The sequence below is a fragment of the Barbatula barbatula genome (genome assembly GCF_947034865.1).
Source record: "Barbatula barbatula genome assembly, chromosome: 1".
Taxonomy (NCBI): Eukaryota; Metazoa; Chordata; class Actinopteri; order Cypriniformes; family Nemacheilidae; genus Barbatula; species Barbatula barbatula.
In genome coordinates this window covers 34957071-34977402 of record NC_136766.1, presented here as the reverse complement: position 1 = coordinate 34977402, position 20332 = coordinate 34957071, and the positions used below count along the sequence as shown (strand labels likewise).

General features: G+C 35.8%; 1 protein-coding gene across 1 annotated transcript; it reads left to right on the top strand.

The window, feature by feature from the left end:
- The first annotated feature begins 7229 nt into the window (after positions 1-7229).
- Positions 7230-19546, top strand: shtn2 (shootin 2). The gene is made up of 17 exons (XM_079473568.1): positions 7230-7367; positions 7806-7849; positions 9025-9085; positions 9184-9278; positions 9524-9710; positions 9797-9894; positions 10441-10522; positions 10808-10902; positions 13780-13926; positions 14064-14208; positions 14517-14682; positions 14997-15052; positions 15181-15281; positions 16667-16696; positions 17144-17197; positions 17524-17677; positions 18021-19546. Exons 1-17 carry the CDS (start codon positions 7361-7363, stop codon positions 18155-18157), a joined length of 1659 nt encoding a protein of 552 aa, XP_079329694.1. The 5' UTR covers positions 7230-7360; the 3' UTR covers positions 18158-19546.
- Positions 19547-20332: the final 786 nt, after the last annotated feature.

The following is a 20332-nucleotide window of genomic DNA, read 5'->3' as shown; positions in this document are numbered from 1 at the left end:
GACAAATCTGAGCTCAGTTTGACACATTGTTGACATCTCTTCTGACATTTCTGAGGACAAATATCTGAGATGCAGATGAGATTAAAACAGGGACAGACATGTGATATTTCTTAAATTTTAATTTTAAAGTGAACTACTCCTTCAAGCGAATATTTCCATTCACTCTTTATTTAATCTAATTTAATCATTAAATAATTGATGATCTCATTGGTGTTTTTTGGTTCGTTACATTATCTATTTTTGTACAAATATACTGTATGTTATCATTGCTATGCAATAAAATGTTTTAATGTAAAACTGTACTTGCCACAAAGCTTAAGACCGAAGAATTTCGTCCTTATGTTTGATATTTCGTGACTTGTGAAAAGATGTCGCAGGCGAGGTTTTTCATAGTTGACGGTTCAAATCAGATGTGAATGTTGTGTGTCTTGTTATCGCTATAAGTGCCTTCATGGTCACTACCAAAACTGTAAAGAAGTGCTGTTTTCATCATTGTATTCACCTTATTATTGATATTGATTTTTACACAAATGTCTCAGGATGGTTTTTAAATGCAAACCTAAATGTGAAAAAACACATGAATCTCTGTAACTTACTATGATGAGAAAATCTGAATTGACAAATAGAAAAGAACAGTTAAGCACGACTTTGAGGCGGTCTGAACGTTTCGAATAAAAATGGTACAAATGTTGTCAGATCATCTGTGTATCTGACCATTGACCCAGCGCTCATTCGCTGTAACCTCATTAATAGATGGAGGTCACGCAGTTGCCCTGAAAACAATGTTCAGGTTACGGCCACCCATCCTCGCCCGCATGTCACTGCTGCTACAGCAACCACACAGCTTTTTTAATGGCGAAAAGTTTGAATAAAAGAGGAGAAAACAGATTGTGCGTGTACGCGCGAGAGAGAGCGTCGTGCACGTCAGAGGGAGAGATGAGAAGAACACTTCTTTTGTGAAAATGTGTGAACAAAAGCCTCCTCAAACTGTCGGCCTCCAGGCCCGGGGTGTTTACGGCTTCTGTATCTATAACCAACAAATCACGGCCTCCCCCTTCTCGCCGCCCCTCAGCCGCCTCTCTTTATTGGGAACAGCAAATTAAAGGCCCGTCCATCTGGGTGTTAGCACCAATTACGAGAGGAAGCTGTCAGGCCAGATTAGAGCCTGTGGAGAAGGCGGGCGTACGGCTTTTATTAAAGAAGAACGCCAAAGCGATGGAAGTGTTTTAAGTTACTTAGTACGAAAGAAAAATTTAAGCAAACACATTTTTTATTTCTCTTGTCTCTCTTATTTCCACCCGAGAGTAACAGTTTGTTTTAGATGTAATTATTCACATTTCAGACCAGATGGCTTTGCATAGAAAATATACTTTATAAGAGTAAATAAACACAAGTCATAGTTGAAAAAACCTCTTTGCGTCTTTGACAGTTTCTTTTGGAGCTGTTTGCTGGCACCGGTTGTGATCTTTTTCCTGCCAACCGCCCTGCAGAAGCGACATCATTAACTCCCCCCCCCCCTCTCTCTCCCTGCTCTAATTTGTCAGGACCAGGTGTGCGGAGGCCGAGGAGAGGGGCGGCCGGTCGAGGAAAGACCGCAAGTTTTCGGCCTGAAACACAATGAAAGTCACACAATGGAATCCAAAATCATGGCATGGAGCGGTGATGCGCATCCACGGGCGGACTTTGGGAGGATGCCGGAACTTGAAGAGCTTCATCTGCGCATATCTGAATGCTGTCGTAACAAATGAGAGTGTCGTTGTTGAAATCCATGAAGGTGTAAACTGAATGTGGATTTCGGTAAATTTGATAAATTTGTATTGAGATCTCCAATAACATTGACTTTTGATTGCAGAAAACTGTGCTCAGTTTGAGTCTCTTCTGAAACGAGACGCAAATGATGTCTTGGAGAACAATGATTTCAATTTGCTCTCCACTTACATTTACATTTAAATTACATTTAGGCATTTGGCCGACGGACTTACATAGCATTATCCTATACATTTTACATAGCTATCTGCAATCCCCTGGGATCCAACACACAACCTTGCGTTGTTAACACAATGCTCTTAACACTGAGCTACAGGCAATCTCATTGATGTGTTTTTCTTATAGGAAAAGTGTAATCATGGTTTTATTACAGGAAAAGTGTAGTAAACATGGTTTTATTATAATTAAAGTGTAGTGAATGTGGTTTTATTACAGGAAAAGTGTAGTAAACATGTTTTTATTATAGGAAAAGTGTAGTAAACGTGGTTTTATCATAGTAAAACGTCACCATGGTTTCATTACAGGAAAAGTGCAGTAAACATGGTTTTATTATAGTAAAAGTAAAATAAACATGGTCTTATTATGGTGAAAGTTAAATACAGGAGATTTTATTACAGTAAAACTGTAATAAAGGTGTTTTTATTACAGTAAAATTGTACCTCAGCTTTATTACAGTAAAAGCATAGTAAACTTGTTTTTTACAGGAAAATTGTAGTAAACTTGGTTTTTATCGTAGTAAAACTGTATCATGGTTTCATTACAGGAAAAGTGTAAACATGGTTTTATTATAGTAAAAGTAAAATAAACATGGTCTTATTATGGTAAAAGTTTAATACAGGAGATTTTATTACAGTAAAACTGTAACAAAGGTGTTTTTATTACAGTAAAATTGTACCTCAGCTTTATTACAGTAAAAGCATAGTAAACTTGTTTTTTACAGGAAAATTGTAGTAAACTTGGTTTTTATCGTAGTAAAACTGTACCATGGTTTCATTACAGGAAAAGTGCAAACATGGTTTTATTATAGTAAAAGTAAAATAAACATGGTCTTATTATGGTAAAAGTTTAATACAGGAGATTTTATTACAGTAAAACTGTAACAAAGGTGTTTTTATTACAGTAAAATTGTACCTCAGCTTTATTACAGTAAAAGCATAGTAAACTTGTTTTTTACAGGAAAATTGTAGTAAACTTGGTTTTTATCGTAGTAAAACTGTATCATGGTTTTATTACAGGAAAAGTGCAGTAAACATGTTTTTATTATAGGAAAAGTGCAGTAAACATGGTTTTATTATAAATAAAGTGTAGTGAAGGTGGTTTTATTACAGGAAAAGTGTAGTAAACATGGTTTTATTATAGGAAAAGTGTAATAAATGTGGTTTTATCATTGTAAAACGTCACCATGGTTTCATTACAGGAAAAGTGCAGTAAACATGTTTTTATTATAGGAAAAGTGCAGTAAACGTGGTTTTATTATAATTAAAGTGTAGTGAAGGTGGTTTTATTACAGGAAAGTGTAGTAAACATGTTTTTATTATAGGAAAAGTGTAATAAACGTGGTTTTATCGTAGTAAAACTGTGCCATGGTTTCATTACAGGAAAAGTGCAGTAAACATGGTTTTATTATAGTAAAAGTAAAATAAACATGGTCTTATTATGGTAAAAGTTAAATACAGGAGATTTTATTACAGTAAAACTGTAATAAACGTGTTTTTATTACAGTAAAATTGTACCTCAGCTTTATTACAGTAAAAGCATAGTAAACTTATTTTTAAAGTAAAATTGTAGTAAACTTGGTTTTTATCGTAGTAAAACTGTATCATGGTTTTATTACAGGAAATGTGCAGTAAACGTGGTTTTATTATAATTAAAGTGTAGTGAAGGTGGTTTTATTACAGGAAAGTGTAGTAAACATGTTTTTATTATAGGAAAAGTGTAGTAAATGTGGTTTTATCATTGTAAAACGTCACCATGGTTTCATTACAGGAAAAGTGCAGTAAACATGTTTTTATTATAGTAAAAGTAAAATAAACATGGTCTTATTATGGTGAAAGTTAAATACAGGAGATTTTATTACAGTAAAACTGTAACAAAGGTGTTTTTATTACAGTAAAAGCATAGTAAACTTATTTTTACAGTAAAATTGCAGTAAACTTGGTTTTTATCGTAGTAAAACTGTATCATGGTTTTATTACAGGAAATGTGCAGTTAACGTGGTTTTATTATAATTAAAGTGTAGTGAATGTGGTTTTATTACAGGAAAGTGTAGTAAACATGTTTTTATTATAGGAAAAGTGTAGTAAACGTGGTTCTATCGTAGTAAAACTGTACCATGGTTTCATTACAGGAAAAGTGCAAACATGGTTTTATTATAGTAAAAGTAAAATAAACATGGTCTTATTATGGTAAAAGTTTAATACAGGAGATTTTATTACAGTAAAACTGTAACAAAGGTGTTTTTATTACAGTAAAATTGTACCTCAGCTTTATTACAGTAAAAGCATAGTAAACTTATTTTTACAGTAAAATTGCAGTAAACTTGGTTTTTATCGTAGTAAAACTGTATCATGGTTTTATTACAGGAAATGTGCAGTTAACGTGGTTTTATTATAATTAAAGTGTAGTGAATGTGGTTTTATTACAGGAAAGTGTAGTAAACATGTTTTTATTATAGGAAAAGTGTAGTAAACGTGGTTCTATCGTAGTAAAACTGTACCATGGTTTCATTACAGGAAAAGTGCAAACATGGTTTTATTATAGTAAAAGTAAAATAAACATGGTCTTATTATGGTAAAAGTTTAATACAGGAGATTTTATTACAGTAAAACTGTAACAAAGGTGTTTTTATTACAGTAAAATTGTACCTCAGCTTTATTACAGTAAAAGCATAGTAAACTTGTTTTTTACAGTAAAATTGTAGTAAACATGGTTTTTATCGTAGTAAAAGTGTACCATGGTTTTATTACAGGAAAAGTGCAGTAAACGTGTTTCTATTATAGGAAAAGGTATAGTGAACATGGTTTTATATAGTAAAAGTGTACCATGGTTTTATTACAGTAGAAGTGTACCACAATTTGATTTCAGTAAAAGCATGTAAATGTTGTATTATCATAGAAAAACATGTTTACAGTTAAAGCATAGTAAACATGGTTTATAAGAGTAAAAGCCTACTAAACATGGTTTATTCATGGTGGATTGGTGAACTAAATACAAATACTATGGTAAACTATAATATATTATATTGTAGTGAAAAGATAGTTCATTTGTGTTTTCTCTTCTTTTCTATTAAACCTAAACCTAAACACAAACAAACACAAACTTTGGTTTTTCAGCACACAACAAAAGTTCATGTTGTTTGTCAACTGGCCACATGCACAGAGATGAAACTTGGCCTTTTCAACAGTTTCTATCCCTGCGTGTTTGTGAGAGCGGTGGGTGGGTTGTACAGGATTCGGGGGTGTTGGAGAGTGTCAGCGTGTTGAATGCAGGCCAGTGGAAAGGAAGGGAAACTCAGTGGGCAGCGCTGGACTCTGGCACGCAGATGTGTGATTATGCCGGACTAAAACCCTGCCGAACCCTGCTGTGTGGGTCCTGACCCTTACAGAATCACTGCTTCTGCATGTCAGAACTAATGGAGCTTTTAGGGAGTCCCAACAGAGAAAGAAGGAGAGGCTGTTTCCCTGGCTCAAGCCTTCGCCCGATATTACTGCTAACCTTTCATTTGTTTGAAATATCACAGTGTCTTAATGATACCCGTTTGATCTCACACTTTCATTACAACTGAATACACCCCCCCCCCCATCCCGACCAAAAGGGATTTTCGTTCACTGTATTATGTTGTTGACATTTTTTGCATCTTTCGCATGAACTGGAGCAGGTGTAAAAGAGCTGGGACGTCCTGCTCGCTTTCAACCACGTTTTCCTTGAATCACAGCTGTCTGGTTACTGTACCAGTGTGTGCCGGTCGGCTCAGACACTGTTTCCTGTGACATCATCAATGAGAGACAGACAGAGGCCTCCCTGTGTGTGCATGCGTCTGTCTGGATATATTCCTCTGTCCCATACATCCATCATCATCCAGACGGTGACATACTGTCTGTACCACTGTGAGCAAAACAAGAAACAACATCTGTGTTCATGTGCACAAAGGCACAACATTTGTAAAGATGCAATACAAAGAACTTTTCCTTTGAACAACACTTGTCTATGACATATAATACCCTTTATTGAAAGGATATAAGATTTAAAGGCTCTTTTTAGGTTAAACATTAAAGTAGTTTAGTCCAAACTTAATTTCTACGTGGGAAATTACTTTTACTTTTTAGATTATGTTTTAGTAACAGTGTTGGATCCATAAACGAGACTCATGTTAAGTCACGTTTGTTGTTACAGCATTAAACAACTACAATAACAAAAGTGTAAAAGTGTTAAATAATATCATACTATTTATTTTAATAGTAATTCATTATGAATATCTTATTGGTATTTCATCTTTTTACAACTACAACGCATTTTTATATAAAATGCACCAAGTTTAGCTTCAATATGTAAGAAATGAAGTTAAAAGTATGTTGACAGTCAATAGAAGGTGAGAGATGAGCAACAGGTTGTTGTTCATAATATCAGAGCGCCACCTAGAGGAATATTCACATATTGCGTCAAACTGCATATTCATTCACACCATAAACATCATAACAATTTATTCAGCAAACATGTTAATAACTTGAATAATAAGAATATGTTTTGAAGTTTTATAAGTAATATAATCATATGCTGTGTGTGTTTTAATCAACAAATACAAATAATAGCCCAGGCACAACGTTTTTGATTTAAAGTTATTTTTGGTGAAATGAGAAAAAGTAGTCCAGTGGAATGAGAAAGAAAGCGAAGACTGTATGATGTCAATATTTGTGACACATTGAATTTGTGAATTGAACAGTTAATGCAAGAACCGTGTGTATGAATCACTCCGCACAGCTGATATCGACCGATTGAGTCAATGTTATTCGGCTGTACCCTCAATAATTCAGAGCACTCTCATGCTATGATAACATGACCCAATGACCCACCCGTGACCCGCGCTGGCAGTCAAGTCCCATCATAATGCACTTTGACTAATGCTAAGATAAATATGGGCTGTGTTTCTGTTTGTTTGCTAGTATTCAGTTATTACACTGCATGTTTTTGTACAAAAATAGATATGAATGGTTTATAATGTATACAAAAGACAGAAACACAAGATCCACTTCAGTTATTACACGTGCACGAGATGTACATTTGTACAAAACAGACAGAATTGGGAGGCTGAGACCGGACTTTGGGCCGGTATCTGTCCTGACAAATTACCTTGTGTTATTTTATCACGTTCTTTCTAAAGAGCCATTGTTCAGAAAGCAATGTTTTTGTATCAGTGTGCGTAACAAAATGGGAAGGATGAAAACTAGTGGTGTTCAAAAGCTGTAGAAAGGTTTCAGTTCTCTATACTGTTAACTGAGAGACTGACGGAAACAGAAACAGCGCTTCGCAATATTACACATTAACCTTTCTTGGCTTCATCCGAGTTTTAGAAATCTTGGGTCAGACTCACTCCAAAATGTCAGGTATGATAAATTCACTTTTCTTTTCTTTGAAAGGTGTCTTTCAGTTGATATTTAGTCCATTGGATGTATGAATAGCTAACTAATATATTTGAATACCTTTTTGATGAATGGATGTAAATTGATAGTGTATTGATAGTGTTCTCAATAGTGAATAGGGAAATGAGAGATATAAATCTAACACAGCCACGTGGAAATGATTTGCCAAGGACAACATTCATTTATTTAGTTTTACCAACATGAACAGAAATATGAAGATTTTGTGTGGTCATTGACTCAGAATCGAGTATTTCAACACTGGGATAGCTCTTAATAATGCATTAGTGACATGTGACGTGTAAATGCACTTCAAAAGTATTTCTCTTCATAAGACACAACGTATAGTATTCTAGTTCATGAAAGAGATAATCGGTGTGTAATGTTCATCTGTTGTTCTGACAGATTCCGAGGACGAGAGCATCTCAGAAGATGAAAGAGACATTCAGGTAATGTTTGCTTAAGTAACTTTGAGTATGACTCTTTCAGCGTTCAGTCATAGACCTTTTTAAAAGCATGTGAATCAGTATTCACTATTTAACAAGCATTTCAATATTTACATTTGTACATCTGTATTAGGTCTGAATGAGTAGAAATTTGTAGAATCGCATTGCATTATGGGATTGATCATCTAGTGCTAGTGTTCTGTTGCATTTAATTTGCACCCTGCATGACAATATACGTCCGGTGTTTTACAAGGTTTCTAATCCGTATCAATTCTTATAAAGTGAATGGTATGAAAATATGATTTTTAGAAAGCAATTCCGAAGCCCCACCCCTAAACCTAATCGTAATGTACGAACGATATCACTTGAATTGTGATAACACAAATTGACTTTGAATTGCCATGAGATTGTGGTGTGTATTTTGTATATTTTGGCAAAATACAATTTTGTATTTAGAACGAGCAAAATATTGAAAGCTTGCATAATCTACAGCACATGCAGCTTTCGGCAGAAACACTATAACAAAGTCATTCTGAACATAACCAGCAAATCTCAGCGAACCAAAATGCGCTTAAAGGAACAGTTTACCCAAAAATGAAAATTCCATCTTCTTTTAGTACTCTGCCTGTTGGTCCAAATCTGTATAAATGTCTTATTCGGAAAATATTCGGAAGGATGCTCGTAACCAAATCGTTCTTGGCCACCGTGGACTACCATACATTTCTTTTGACAAAAGAAGATATTTTCAAGTTTGTAAACAAACAGTTCTGGGAAACTTTTGACTATCATTGTCATATGGTTAGAGAGTCGGACTCGTGACCAGAAGGTTGCCGGTTGGATGCTCAGGGCGGGCGGGTAATGACTGAGGTGCCCTAGAGCAAGGCAACTGGGCCCTGTAGTGATAGCAGGTGTGTTTTCACTGGATGGCTTCAATGCAGTGGTCACATTTCGGGTATGGGTCACCATAACTGACAAATAGGTCACTTTCACTTTCATAAGCGTTCTATCAAATATCTTTCTGTGCGTTCATCAGAACAAACACATTTATACAGATCTTGAATAACGCGAGAATGAGTTAGTGAGACAGAATTGTAATTTTTGGGTGAACTGTCCCTTTAATTCATTGATTTCCCCTAATTTCTAAATATGTTTTATTCATCATATCATATGTTCAACAGTGTGAGATTCTGGCGAAAGAGCGAAATGATGCCAATGAAAAACTGTCAATGATGGGGAAAGGTGAGAAATCTGTGGACGTCTTTTGCGATTATAATATTCAAGAAAAACTATTTTGTCTATCATATTGAATGGAGTGTTTCTCTGTTCCTCTGTTTCAGCGTCTTCTCAGCTGCTCAAGGAGTTGGATATGTTAGAGATGCAGTTTCAGATCGAGCGTTCCTGCAGGGAAACCGCAGAGGCTTTTGCACTGAAGGTATCGAAACTTTCATTTTCTCGCACGTAAAACAGATGTCTGTTTGTTCTCTTGGTGTTTTCACATCCCACGTTTCACGCGCAAGCTGTTCTCCAAATTGAGTTCATATCAATCGAATGATGAAGCTCATCTGACTCAAACAATACTGCGTGTAACGTAAGCATTCACATCATGGTTTCCTCAACACACGGATAAAAGCGTCTGCCAAATGCCTAAATGTAAATGTAAATGTTTATACCCAACAGGTTTCAAAGGATTTTAAGGCATTAAAGAGAAAAAGCCAAGCCATTCTTCCTCTAATCCCCGAGATGCAGGAAAACCTCTCTGACCTGAACCTTGACCTGAAGACTGACCCAGACTCTGACTCGGAGCCAGGTCCAGATGAAGAGAGCGATGAAGATCCACTTTTGAAGAGTCAGAATCAGATTAAAGGTTCAAACTTCATAATATAAACATCAAGATCTGGTCCAAGAATAAACATTAAGAGTCAGATGATTTTTGTCCTTTTGGTCTTACAGAGCTCCAGTCATCAGTGGATCGGTTATTCGGGGAGAAAATTCAACTGTGTGAGCAGGTGGAACTCCTTAAGAAAGAGAAAGAAGATCTGAAGGAAAAGGTAGGACAGTCGAAGGCATCCACATAACTTTTCAGGGACAGTTCAGGGATAGCCGGGGAAAACTTTTGCACTTTCTGCTGTCAGCCAAAAACTGCAGGCCAAAAAACAGACCTTAAGGCCTGTTCACACGAGAACGATCACTATAAACATAAAGTTTTAAAAATAATTTTCAGTAAATAAAATAATCAAATACCGACGTCCACACTATAACTATACTGATAAAAAGATACAAAGAAGTGATTTATTTGAAGCAGATAAACTTTGACAGCCAATCACAAATCTAAAGGGCTCACGTATTTGTGAAATTAACAGAACTTCATATAGTATAATGTACATTGAATGGGCCTTTATTCACTGGATAGTTTAGCCCAATGTTGCGATTCGATTTAAATATTGCATAATCAGCTGACATTCACATCAATTGTGGCATTTTCCCTGACTTTGCATTTGGCATTTACGAAAGAATCATACATTTTTCCCAAGTTAGCAATTTTATCATAGGATTCACAAAATTGAAATTCATATTCAGACTTGTGTTGTATTAAGCTGTTGGTGGAGGTCGGCGAGAACGAGGCACTTCTGAAGAAACTCAGCAAGCACAACAGAACTGTAAATAAAATGAAGAGAGGTGAGTGATGATCGAAATTTAAGGTGCTTCATGATGCCACATCAGATTTTTAAAACCATAATGAACTTTTAGCATCTGTTTCAAAAGTTCTTTATTGTGGAAAAGGGTTCCTTAGATTATAACAAAGTGAGAAAGAAATTGTTCTTGTGAGAATGTTTGAGTAAATCCCGCTGTAGGGAATAAAATGGCATTGCTGTGAAGAACCTTTTGTAGCACCTTTATTTTTTTCCAAGGACACCTGCAGAACAGCACATTCACATCTCATCTTTGAATGTGTGTTTGCAGTATCACAGCTTGTTACAGAAGAGTTTGCCGAGATGTCATACAAGCTTGAAATGGAGGAGGGACTCAGACAGCATGCTGAAGTTTTTGCACATCAGGTACTCCAAGAACTGAGTATTCGGAAGTGACAGATGAACATAATATTCGTTTCAATCAAGCATATAGCGTTTGTTCTGTTAGATCACGTGAGTCAAGCTCACATCAGCTGATCCTCTCTATCTATAGAAATATGATGCTATGACAACTTTCGTTTACGATTCATTCAGCTATCATAGCAGTGCTCAGAAGCAAATTACCCTCCTCCATCCCCAACTCCACTTCACATTTACAATCAGGATTCCGAATTCTGATATTCCTTTTCTTAAGTCTCAAACATGTGTTACATGTTCGGTTCCGTTTACCCTAAGGGGTGTTATTGCTGATTTTTTGACCAGAACGAACCATGCCCCCAATCTAAACTGTATGGTAATTGTCAATAATTTTCTGACGTTAGTGATCCTGTGTCAAGTCAAGTCAAGTCAGCTTTATTTATATAGCACTTTTTACAATTTTCATTGTTACAAAGCAGCTGTAAAAGAAAACATTGACTATAAGTAAAACGTGTGTGGCATGAGATGCTGCAAAAAAACAACACAATCTCACAGCAATAAGTAAATTTGTATGAATTCAAATAATGTTTTTTTGTTTGTTCAAGTACAGCATAGTGGCTTCAATAAGCTTAAGCTTAAGATTATCTAGCGGATTTAAAGACCAAAAACTATTTTTTTAATCACGCTTTTTGTCTATGTAAACTAAAACTAATTTAATTGGCAAAATGGACGTATCTTGTTTGCACATGTGATCTTACACGTTGAGCTTTGCCGCATCTAATCAAAGGCGCTGCATGTTTGAATCCAGCTTGCTACACTAGTAGATCTGTCACCATTTCTTCTTCCCGTAACTTAACATTAACACAATAAGAAAAAAAGACAAATTTTTTGTTCATGTGGAAGATGATTTTATGAAATGAATGCTTGTGCCTTTTTAAAATAGTAATTATCTTCTTGTGTTTATTGATCACATGGCAGCTGCTTGAAGTTATAGCTGCACTCAGTTACATTATGCCATTACTATTTTCCCTGCTTATAACATTCCTCTGTTGTCTGATATCGATAACAAAATAAGAAAAAATTAGTTCGTTTCTACAAAGGAAATTTCCTAAATCACAACTTATAAGCATAATAACCTATTTTCCATAAACATTAACTGCAGCTGTGAGACGTCAGAGGGGAACTGGCCCTCCCGGCTGAGTCTGGTTTCTCCCAAGGTTTTTTTTTCTCCATTTATTTATCATTGGAGTTTGGGTTCCTCACCAAAATGCCTTGTTGGCTTGCTCACCGGGTGACTGCTAGAATAATCTTGCTAGTTCTATAAACACCATGCACTACGTGTGTTTTACCTTTTCTGTGTTTTTCTGTTTTTCTTATATTCTCCTGTAAAGCTGCTTCGGAACAATGCATTTGTTTGTGAAAAGCGCTATGTATTGTGTTTGTTTAGCATTGAAGGCATGTTTTTTCACAGCACAGCAGCTGCAGGCCATTAAAAGTAAACAAAATATCTTCAGACTGGATTTCTTATTACCCAATAACAAGAGCCTTGAGAAGACAATATGTCAGTGATTCCGAATCAAGAGACAGCAGTGAGAACTGACTGTGTTCAAGGGCCGTGAGAGTCACGCTCAGGCTTGTGAATCTTGTAAAAACAACACAAACGAAGATGAAAACACACACAGGAATGACACTGGAACTTTATTTAAACACAAACACACACAGCCCATCTGGCCATGTTAATAGCAGTACGTTTAACCTTCATTCAGACTGAATGAGCATCTCATCCTAAAAGTGGCATGCCTCATCTATTCCTGCGGTAATGGGCGGCCATCAAGATGGCAACATGAAAACCAGCAGCTTTTATTCAACACTTCCTATCCGCCATCTGCATTGTCGCTTTTGTGTACACTGTTCCCCATGTGGAGACACAGACATAATGGGGGTCCCACCAGGGGGGCTTCACCTGTGAAAGAGACACAGGGCACTCAGGCCACACACGGCACAGCGTGAATGACATCCTTTATCGCCTCCCCCGGCAATTTCTGTGTTTCTCTCTTGTGTTTTCAAAACACATTCATCCTTTTCTCAGTCAGTGTTTTGCGTCGGCGCAGACGGCTCTAATGACGGACTAATTCGAAAGGGAGAAAATATAGGCCGTCATCGCACAAAGGGTAGTTGTCAAGCTCGCGCGCTTTGGCCTGTAATTGTGACACTGCAGGGGTCTCACTTGGCGGTTTAGATTTGCGGTTCTCGCCACCCTAACGAAAGGCCAGTGAATGGAGATGAGAAGTGAGAGGCGAAACACTCTGGCACATGACCGACTTTCATTTCTCATTCCTGTTTCTCCTTTTTGAAGGAGCTTTTTGTTGTGTCCGTTTTTGCCATCCCAAATATAAGTTAGACAGCATCTTTTTGTCTCTCATGCTGCCATTAATAACGAAAATATTTCAAAAACCACAAATGCATTCTTTAAAATGATAACTTTTTTATATATTTTCAAAATAATTTTTTAACAACATTAAATATAATTGGATCGTTGCCGTTTTCAATAATGAAAATATTTTGGTTTTGCTATGTTGAGACAAACACAATGCAATTCGTAACCATTTTTACGAGGTCTTACGAATTTGTACCATGGGCAGGCGTATTTTTTTCTTTTTTCTTAAATTCTTAAAACAGTGACAATTAAAAGCGATTAAGAATACAAATTACCTTGTTTTGCTAATTTGCCACATTAATAAATCAAATAAATAAATTGTAAAGGTTGCATCATTATTGATTTATGAATTTGACAGATGCTTTAACCCAAAGCAACATAAAGTGCCTTCTGTAGTCATCCATGGGCATTGATCAAGTTATTGACAGGGGATTTCTTGACCCGTTCAGATGGTGGTGAAACAGAGAGAAACCGAGAGACAGACTTTGACCCTCTTACAAAACGCTGAGACTGAGAAACAACTGCAACAAGCTCTGAATCAAGTGTCTGATATTGGCAAAACTCTGGAAGAGATAAGACTGTGTTTTCAAACCCAGGTGAGTGCGTACAAGATCAAACTCTATCCTTCTTTGTCAAATCATAACTGTGATTGTTTTAGGATTAGGGAACACTTGACTTTTGATATTTTATGAAAAGTGTTTCTATTTGTTCTTCTCACTGTTCACACATACAGCTGAAACAGTCACAGACAGCGGCTGAGGAGCTCAACACTTTATCAGATCTTGCAGCTGTGAGAACAAAGCTGGAGATCAGCGAGAAAGAAAGAAGCAACTTGGAAACACAACTAAAAGACTCACAACAATCTTCAACTGAACAAAGTAAGTGTTGTTCGCAAAGGTTTGCATAATAAGAATGATGGGTTTGAAACAGGACCTCATCTTTCATGAAATAGACCACATGAAAAAATCCCAATTGATATTTATCTTAATTACTTGAAAAATAAATTTGCACATCAGATCTGTCCTGCATGTGCGTAAAAAAAAGAGAATAACAACAAAAATGTCCCGTTTACATCTGAGATGTAATAAACATAAATTAAAAACCATTAAAATTAATTTGAAATATAACCTGCAGTTAATAATTCATCGTTTATTTATGAAAACTGCCATGTCATCTGACCATGCAGTCAAACAGCTCCAGGATAAACTGAGAAAAATGGAGGAGCTTTCTGCTCTCAAATCTGACCAATCAAAAGAGGAAAATGAAGATCCAGTTGGTCTGCCATCCCTACCTCCTCCTCCACCACCACCACCACCTCCTCCTCCTCCTCCACCATCTTTAAAAGTCACAGAGTAAGAACACAAAACATTATGTATATGAGGATGAAAAAATATATATGATGATGAACATTTAAACGTACATTTAAAGGTTATTTGGGTTGTTATATAATATTTGGGATAGACTCCAGCATTCCCTGTAATGTAAAGAATGGATGTGTATTTTTATTTTGCATGGCGTGTAAAAATTTGAACACTTAGCAATCATTATTAGATTAGATTCAACTTTATTGTCATTACACATATACAAGTACAGTGAAACGAAATGTAGTGTATTAAATGTATTATGATGGATTATTAAGAATAAATGCATCTGTTTGTATATTTAGCCCATTGAAGGTTTTGAGGGACAAAAAGAAGGTTCAAGATGCCACTGAAACTGCAGGTATGACATCTTTAAATGTCTATAATACTTGTTTCTAAATGAAATATCAAGATGGTGGTAAAAAAATTCGTCAATGCTTTTTAACGTGAAGCTCTTCTTGAAAGCATACTGTCTTAATTATCTCACAGAACCGAAAATGATGGAGAATATGAAGTCCAGAGCCGTGGATGAGATGATGGAGAGAATCAAGAAGGGAATTATACTTAGACCAATTGTTAAGCCAGCACAGGTGGGTCAGTTAGCACACATAAAATAAAACACTAAACTGAGCTCTTGCTGAGGAAGGAAATGCATCACGACTTCCTAAGATGCTTTGAATATCAAATACTTGATTCTTAATTACAACCATTTTATAAACCATTTGGTTTAAAAAGAACAAAGTTTGACCCAACATTGCACACTAACTTTCTTCCAATCTCAGATCTCCCGTTTTTATCAAAGATTTTGGAGAAAACTGTTTTAAATCAACTTCAATCTCACTTGTCTCTTAATGCTATCCATGAAAAATGTAAGTCCGGTTTTAGATCCTGCCAAAGCACGGAGTCGGCCCTTCTAAGGGTTGTTAACGGTATCATGTTGACCATGGATTCTGATCAGTCTTTGGCTCTGGTTTTATTAGACCTTAGCTATGCCTTTGACCTGGTCAACCATGACATTCTTTTATCTCGTCTGGAGGCATGCGTTGGTCAACAGGGCACAGTCTTACAGTCGTTTAGGAGATTCGTTGTTAACATTTGGAATTACTCTTCTTCTGAGATGCATTTAAGATCAGGGGTACCCCAAGGATCAATCCTTGGGCCAGTATAGTTCTCACTTTATATGCTTCCCCTAGTTTTTTTTTCCATCTACAGTATATGCAAATGAAAACCAAATCTACATCCCCCGAAAGCATCGTAATAGACACGACATTAAGCCCATTTTGAATTGCTTGTAAGATTTCAAACTTTGGCCATCAACTAATTTCTTATGTCTTAACGAGAGAAAAACTGAATTCATCTTGTTCGGACACAATGATCAATGTGTCTTTGACTTTGATACTTCATCTCTGTCACCAAACACTACCTCCTGTGTTAGAATCCTGGGTGTTTGGCTTGAAAATAACCTCAATTTTGGTAAGCAGATATGCTTCCATTCTTGTCTTTAAAGATGTTCGAAATAGCAATACATGCATTTGCTCAGCTTCTCGCCGGAAAGCGCTTGTCTTAAAAAGACACTTCACAACGTGGCACCAGTGTACTCAGCTGATCTTTTGCGGCCTTATACACTGTCGAGATTACTTAGATCCTCCCACTCTAACCTGCTGTATGTCCCAAGACTCCGGAATACTGGAATACCATATTTGAACCGCCCCTACCCTTTTTTTTTAAATCTACCTAAAATACCCTCCTTTTTTTCTTTGGCTTTCGATGTCCCTTGACAGCCCGTCTTTGATTTAGATTTTATGAGCGCCACACATATTACAGCTTGTGTTTATATGCTATTGTATGTCTTATGTTTTATGTCTTATTGTGCCTATTTACTACATGTCTTTTTATTGCCTTATAGCATGTTGTAAAGCACTTCGGTAAACTTCGGTTGTTTTTAAACCCTGCTAAGGTGTATTATTAATTTCAGGGTCGATCAGAGGATGAAAATGCATGGAAGGTAAATGGTCATACATCATTGTTTTTATTGTTTTCAGTAATGAACGAACATTATTGTGGTTTTACAAAAGTTTGGGGTTTCCCAATTAAATTCTCTATATGGGTTATTTGTTTATCAACAGTACTAAAAAGAAATTGGCCCAGCTGCCGGAACATTTATGTTTTTTTTGACAAAATCTCCTTTTTTTACAGTTCATTTCTGAAATATCAAGAAATGTAAAATGACAGAAAAGACAACAAATTTACAAGGACACGAAAACCATTTATTATATATTTACTTATATCCTGTAATTTTACATGAAAATACGGTATATTGCTGCGCTCCAGCTGACAGATTTTTATTGTATTTTTTACAGAATTTTTTTACCATGTGTATAAAATGATGGTGACAGATATCTTTAGAAATCCTTGATATTTAACTTCTCTTCTTTTACAAACTATTTTACAGGAACAAAGATCTGAGAACCGAAAATCAGCTGTACTGGAATTGCAGGGGATGCTGGTAAAACAAGATCACTTAATCGCTGTCTACGTTACACCTATTTTATATTTGCTGCTACTGGCAGACCATCAGTCAGATTAAAACCATAAACTATAAGACTAAAACTAATCGTTCATATACTTTTTATATATTACACTTTCCAGATACAATGTATATTGTATGGTGTATTATTGCCTTTTATTGTAATTAATTTATTGTCATTTTATCGTAATCGTGCCTGTTATTTGCTAATGTTCAAAAAAGCAATAGGCAAAGAGGGGTTATTGTGTGAAAAAGTCTGTCGTTAAAATTGCTTTAAGTTAACTCGGTTACTCGGCTCACGTCAGGATTCCATAAAAAGATCTGGCCCTCGCCGGGGTGAATCTAAAAAACGCTGCAGCCGTAATATTGCGGAGGCGGAGCTTCTGATGGTGCTCCAGAGACGGAGGCGGGCCATCGGGGATGACAAAGGTACCCCATCAGCTGCACCAAAGCCCAAAGGTATTTACCCGGTTATAGACCTGGAATGTTTCATTAAAACTGAAGGTGAATTTCAGTATACTTGCTGCACACTAAATAAATCATATTTATTAATAAATAAATAAATTAAATCCTCAGCTGTGGAAACAAGAAACTAAATATTGAGGTTTCGTTAAAACAGACAAGAATGTATTTTTATGCAATTTGTAGTGTGAATAAAATAACCTTGTATAGGTTTGAATAAATCCAACATTTCCTTTAAAGCGGTGATTAAAAGCCGTGTCTTTGTTGTTTATTGATTTGTTTTTTGTGAAAGAGTCATGTAGATCAAACTTTAAGTGAATCCATGCTCGCATATTCACAGAATCACCTGCAGCGATCTCTTCGCCCTGGACCGGTGAGAGTGGAAGCACCCCTGTGCTCAGAAGACTTCAACAGAGCCGTGAGAAGAGAGCTTCTCGCATAAAGGCCTCTGAATCTATTATATGGGAGGATAAGTAAGGTGTAAGGATTCTTATATTCTGAGCTTCTGCACTTTTCTGAAACGTGATGTTGAACGTTTCCTTCCCCCCCGATGCCAGAAATTGTTGTAAAGGTCAGAAAACTGAATAAAACTTTAACCCTGTTAACCTGTGATAAACAAAGCTAACGACCCTATCATTCAAAGTGAATTATGAAATAAATAACAGACATTCTTCATGCTTGTCACTCAGTCTGTGTCTTGCTGTTGTATTGGACATACAGAAAATGCTTTGAGTTTTCCATTTGAAGACTTGTACAATGAACCTATGACTTATTCAGTCCTTTTTGAATTAGACATTCAGCTGTGAATTTTTCAAAGCACTGAGTCCGGTTTTTACTTCAATTGATTTTCAACACCGAACTCACAAAACTCTCATCTGAAGTATGAAGTGAAATGTTAAAGAAAAATATGACTTTAAGAAGAAAAGCAATAATGAAGCCTCAACCCCTTGCCCTAAACCAACCTTTGTGAATGCAGAGCGACCTTGCACAATATTTTCAAATTGCCATAAGACTGTGTCAGTTCACTTAGAATGTCTATATGCGTAGTATAATGTTCTTTTAGCTTTCACATTTATATATATGATATTTTACTTATATTTCTAATCTTGTTAATTCATTAATTAAACAGCTTCTATACTGAAAATACACTTGATGCTGCGAGTTTCACTGTTTTTAGTCACACAGCAGTGTCACATTATAGTGATCTGTTAAGAGAATGCTTTTTATGAAACTGTTCAAACTATCCTGACTTTCATGATAACGAAAACCCAAGAGAATTCGGCCAACGAATCATGAAAAAATGTGGGAAAGACTGAGAAGAAAGTGTGGACTGAGAAGAGGCGGTGACGAGTCAAACTTACAGTCAAATGTTCTTGTTTATATCAAGAATGCATATTTTTCAAGAAAATAATGTCTGATATCAAGATTTACAATTTTTACTTATATAAATTAAGTTGTAGATGCAAAAACTATTCATATATTGAGAATGATTTAATGTTAAACAGGCTTACCATAGATAAGGTGAGAAGAGAAGAAAGAAAGGAAGACAAGAGAGATTAGAGATGAAAGTGGAAGAATAAGAGAAGGGGATGAGCTGGTGTAATAAGAGTCTATTTTATGAATAATGGTCACTACCTCAGTCTAATGTGACCATTCAAATTCAATAACCATTCATTCAGATGGCATTTTCATTAGACAGGTACAAGCATAAGAAAATTTGAAACTAAAGAAAATGCATTAATGTGCCATTCGCATTGCTTCTTTTGCTTTTACTTATGTAAGTGTTACTAGTTTTGTAAGACTATATATTATGAAAATTTGTAAATTGCAAATCGACGCATTTAAAATAAAAACTCATATAATTTGCGTGGCCTAAGCTTAAATGTTTTGTATTTAAATTTAAAGGACATTTTCTGTTTAGGAACCATATTGTCTCTCCAAAACGTGTTTGTTGTCACATCCATAAAACATTCAATGGAAAGCTCGTGCATAGACTGATGTCTGGCCTCTATCATTACGGGTATAGTCAAATATAAAGAGTTGATTCAAAATATTGAGAATATAGACTTTATTTAATAAAACGTCACATCCTTAACACTGGAATTGCCGACCTATAACAGTCGTACCTTATTTAAATGTTAAATATAATAAAACACTATGTATTTATTTTCATAGTTTTAGAGTGATTGTTCATCTTTAAAGCATTTTGTTTCCTGGCAACGCGACAAAAAAACTTTGGAAAGTTTTTTTTTTTTTATTAACATTGTAGAACATTAACAAAAAAGACAATCATAGTTTAACATTCACAACCAACCTTAGCTTACATACAAATATTAGAACATAATATTCATATCATTCCTAAGTACAATGAAGACAGTGAGAGAAAAAACAAACATAAATAAATAAATAAACAAACAATAAATTAAACAAAGTAGTGGAGTAGGAAGTTATTCAAATTATAAAACCAAAATCTACCAACACTGAGAACAAATACACTGCTTTAGGGCTTTTCAACTTAAAACTTTGGAAAGTAATTTCCGGTTGATTTGTGTCAATCGCAATGACGTCGCAGGCACTGACACCGTCGACTGCAAGTGACGTCACTTGCACAGAAAGCGAATGTGTCTGAGAGTGCAAATGCAGTTCTGCAGG

Bases quoted from the DNA above. Each gene is read 5' to 3' on its own strand.
- shtn2 (XM_079473568.1), top strand. The intron at 14,209-14,516 runs GTAAGTGTTGTT...CTGACCATGCAG, and splicing joins ACAATCTTCAACTGAACAAA to TCAAACAGCTCCAGGATAAA. The intron at 15,053-15,180 runs GTATGACATCTT...ATTATCTCACAG, and splicing joins AGATGCCACTGAAACTGCAG to AACCGAAAATGATGGAGAAT.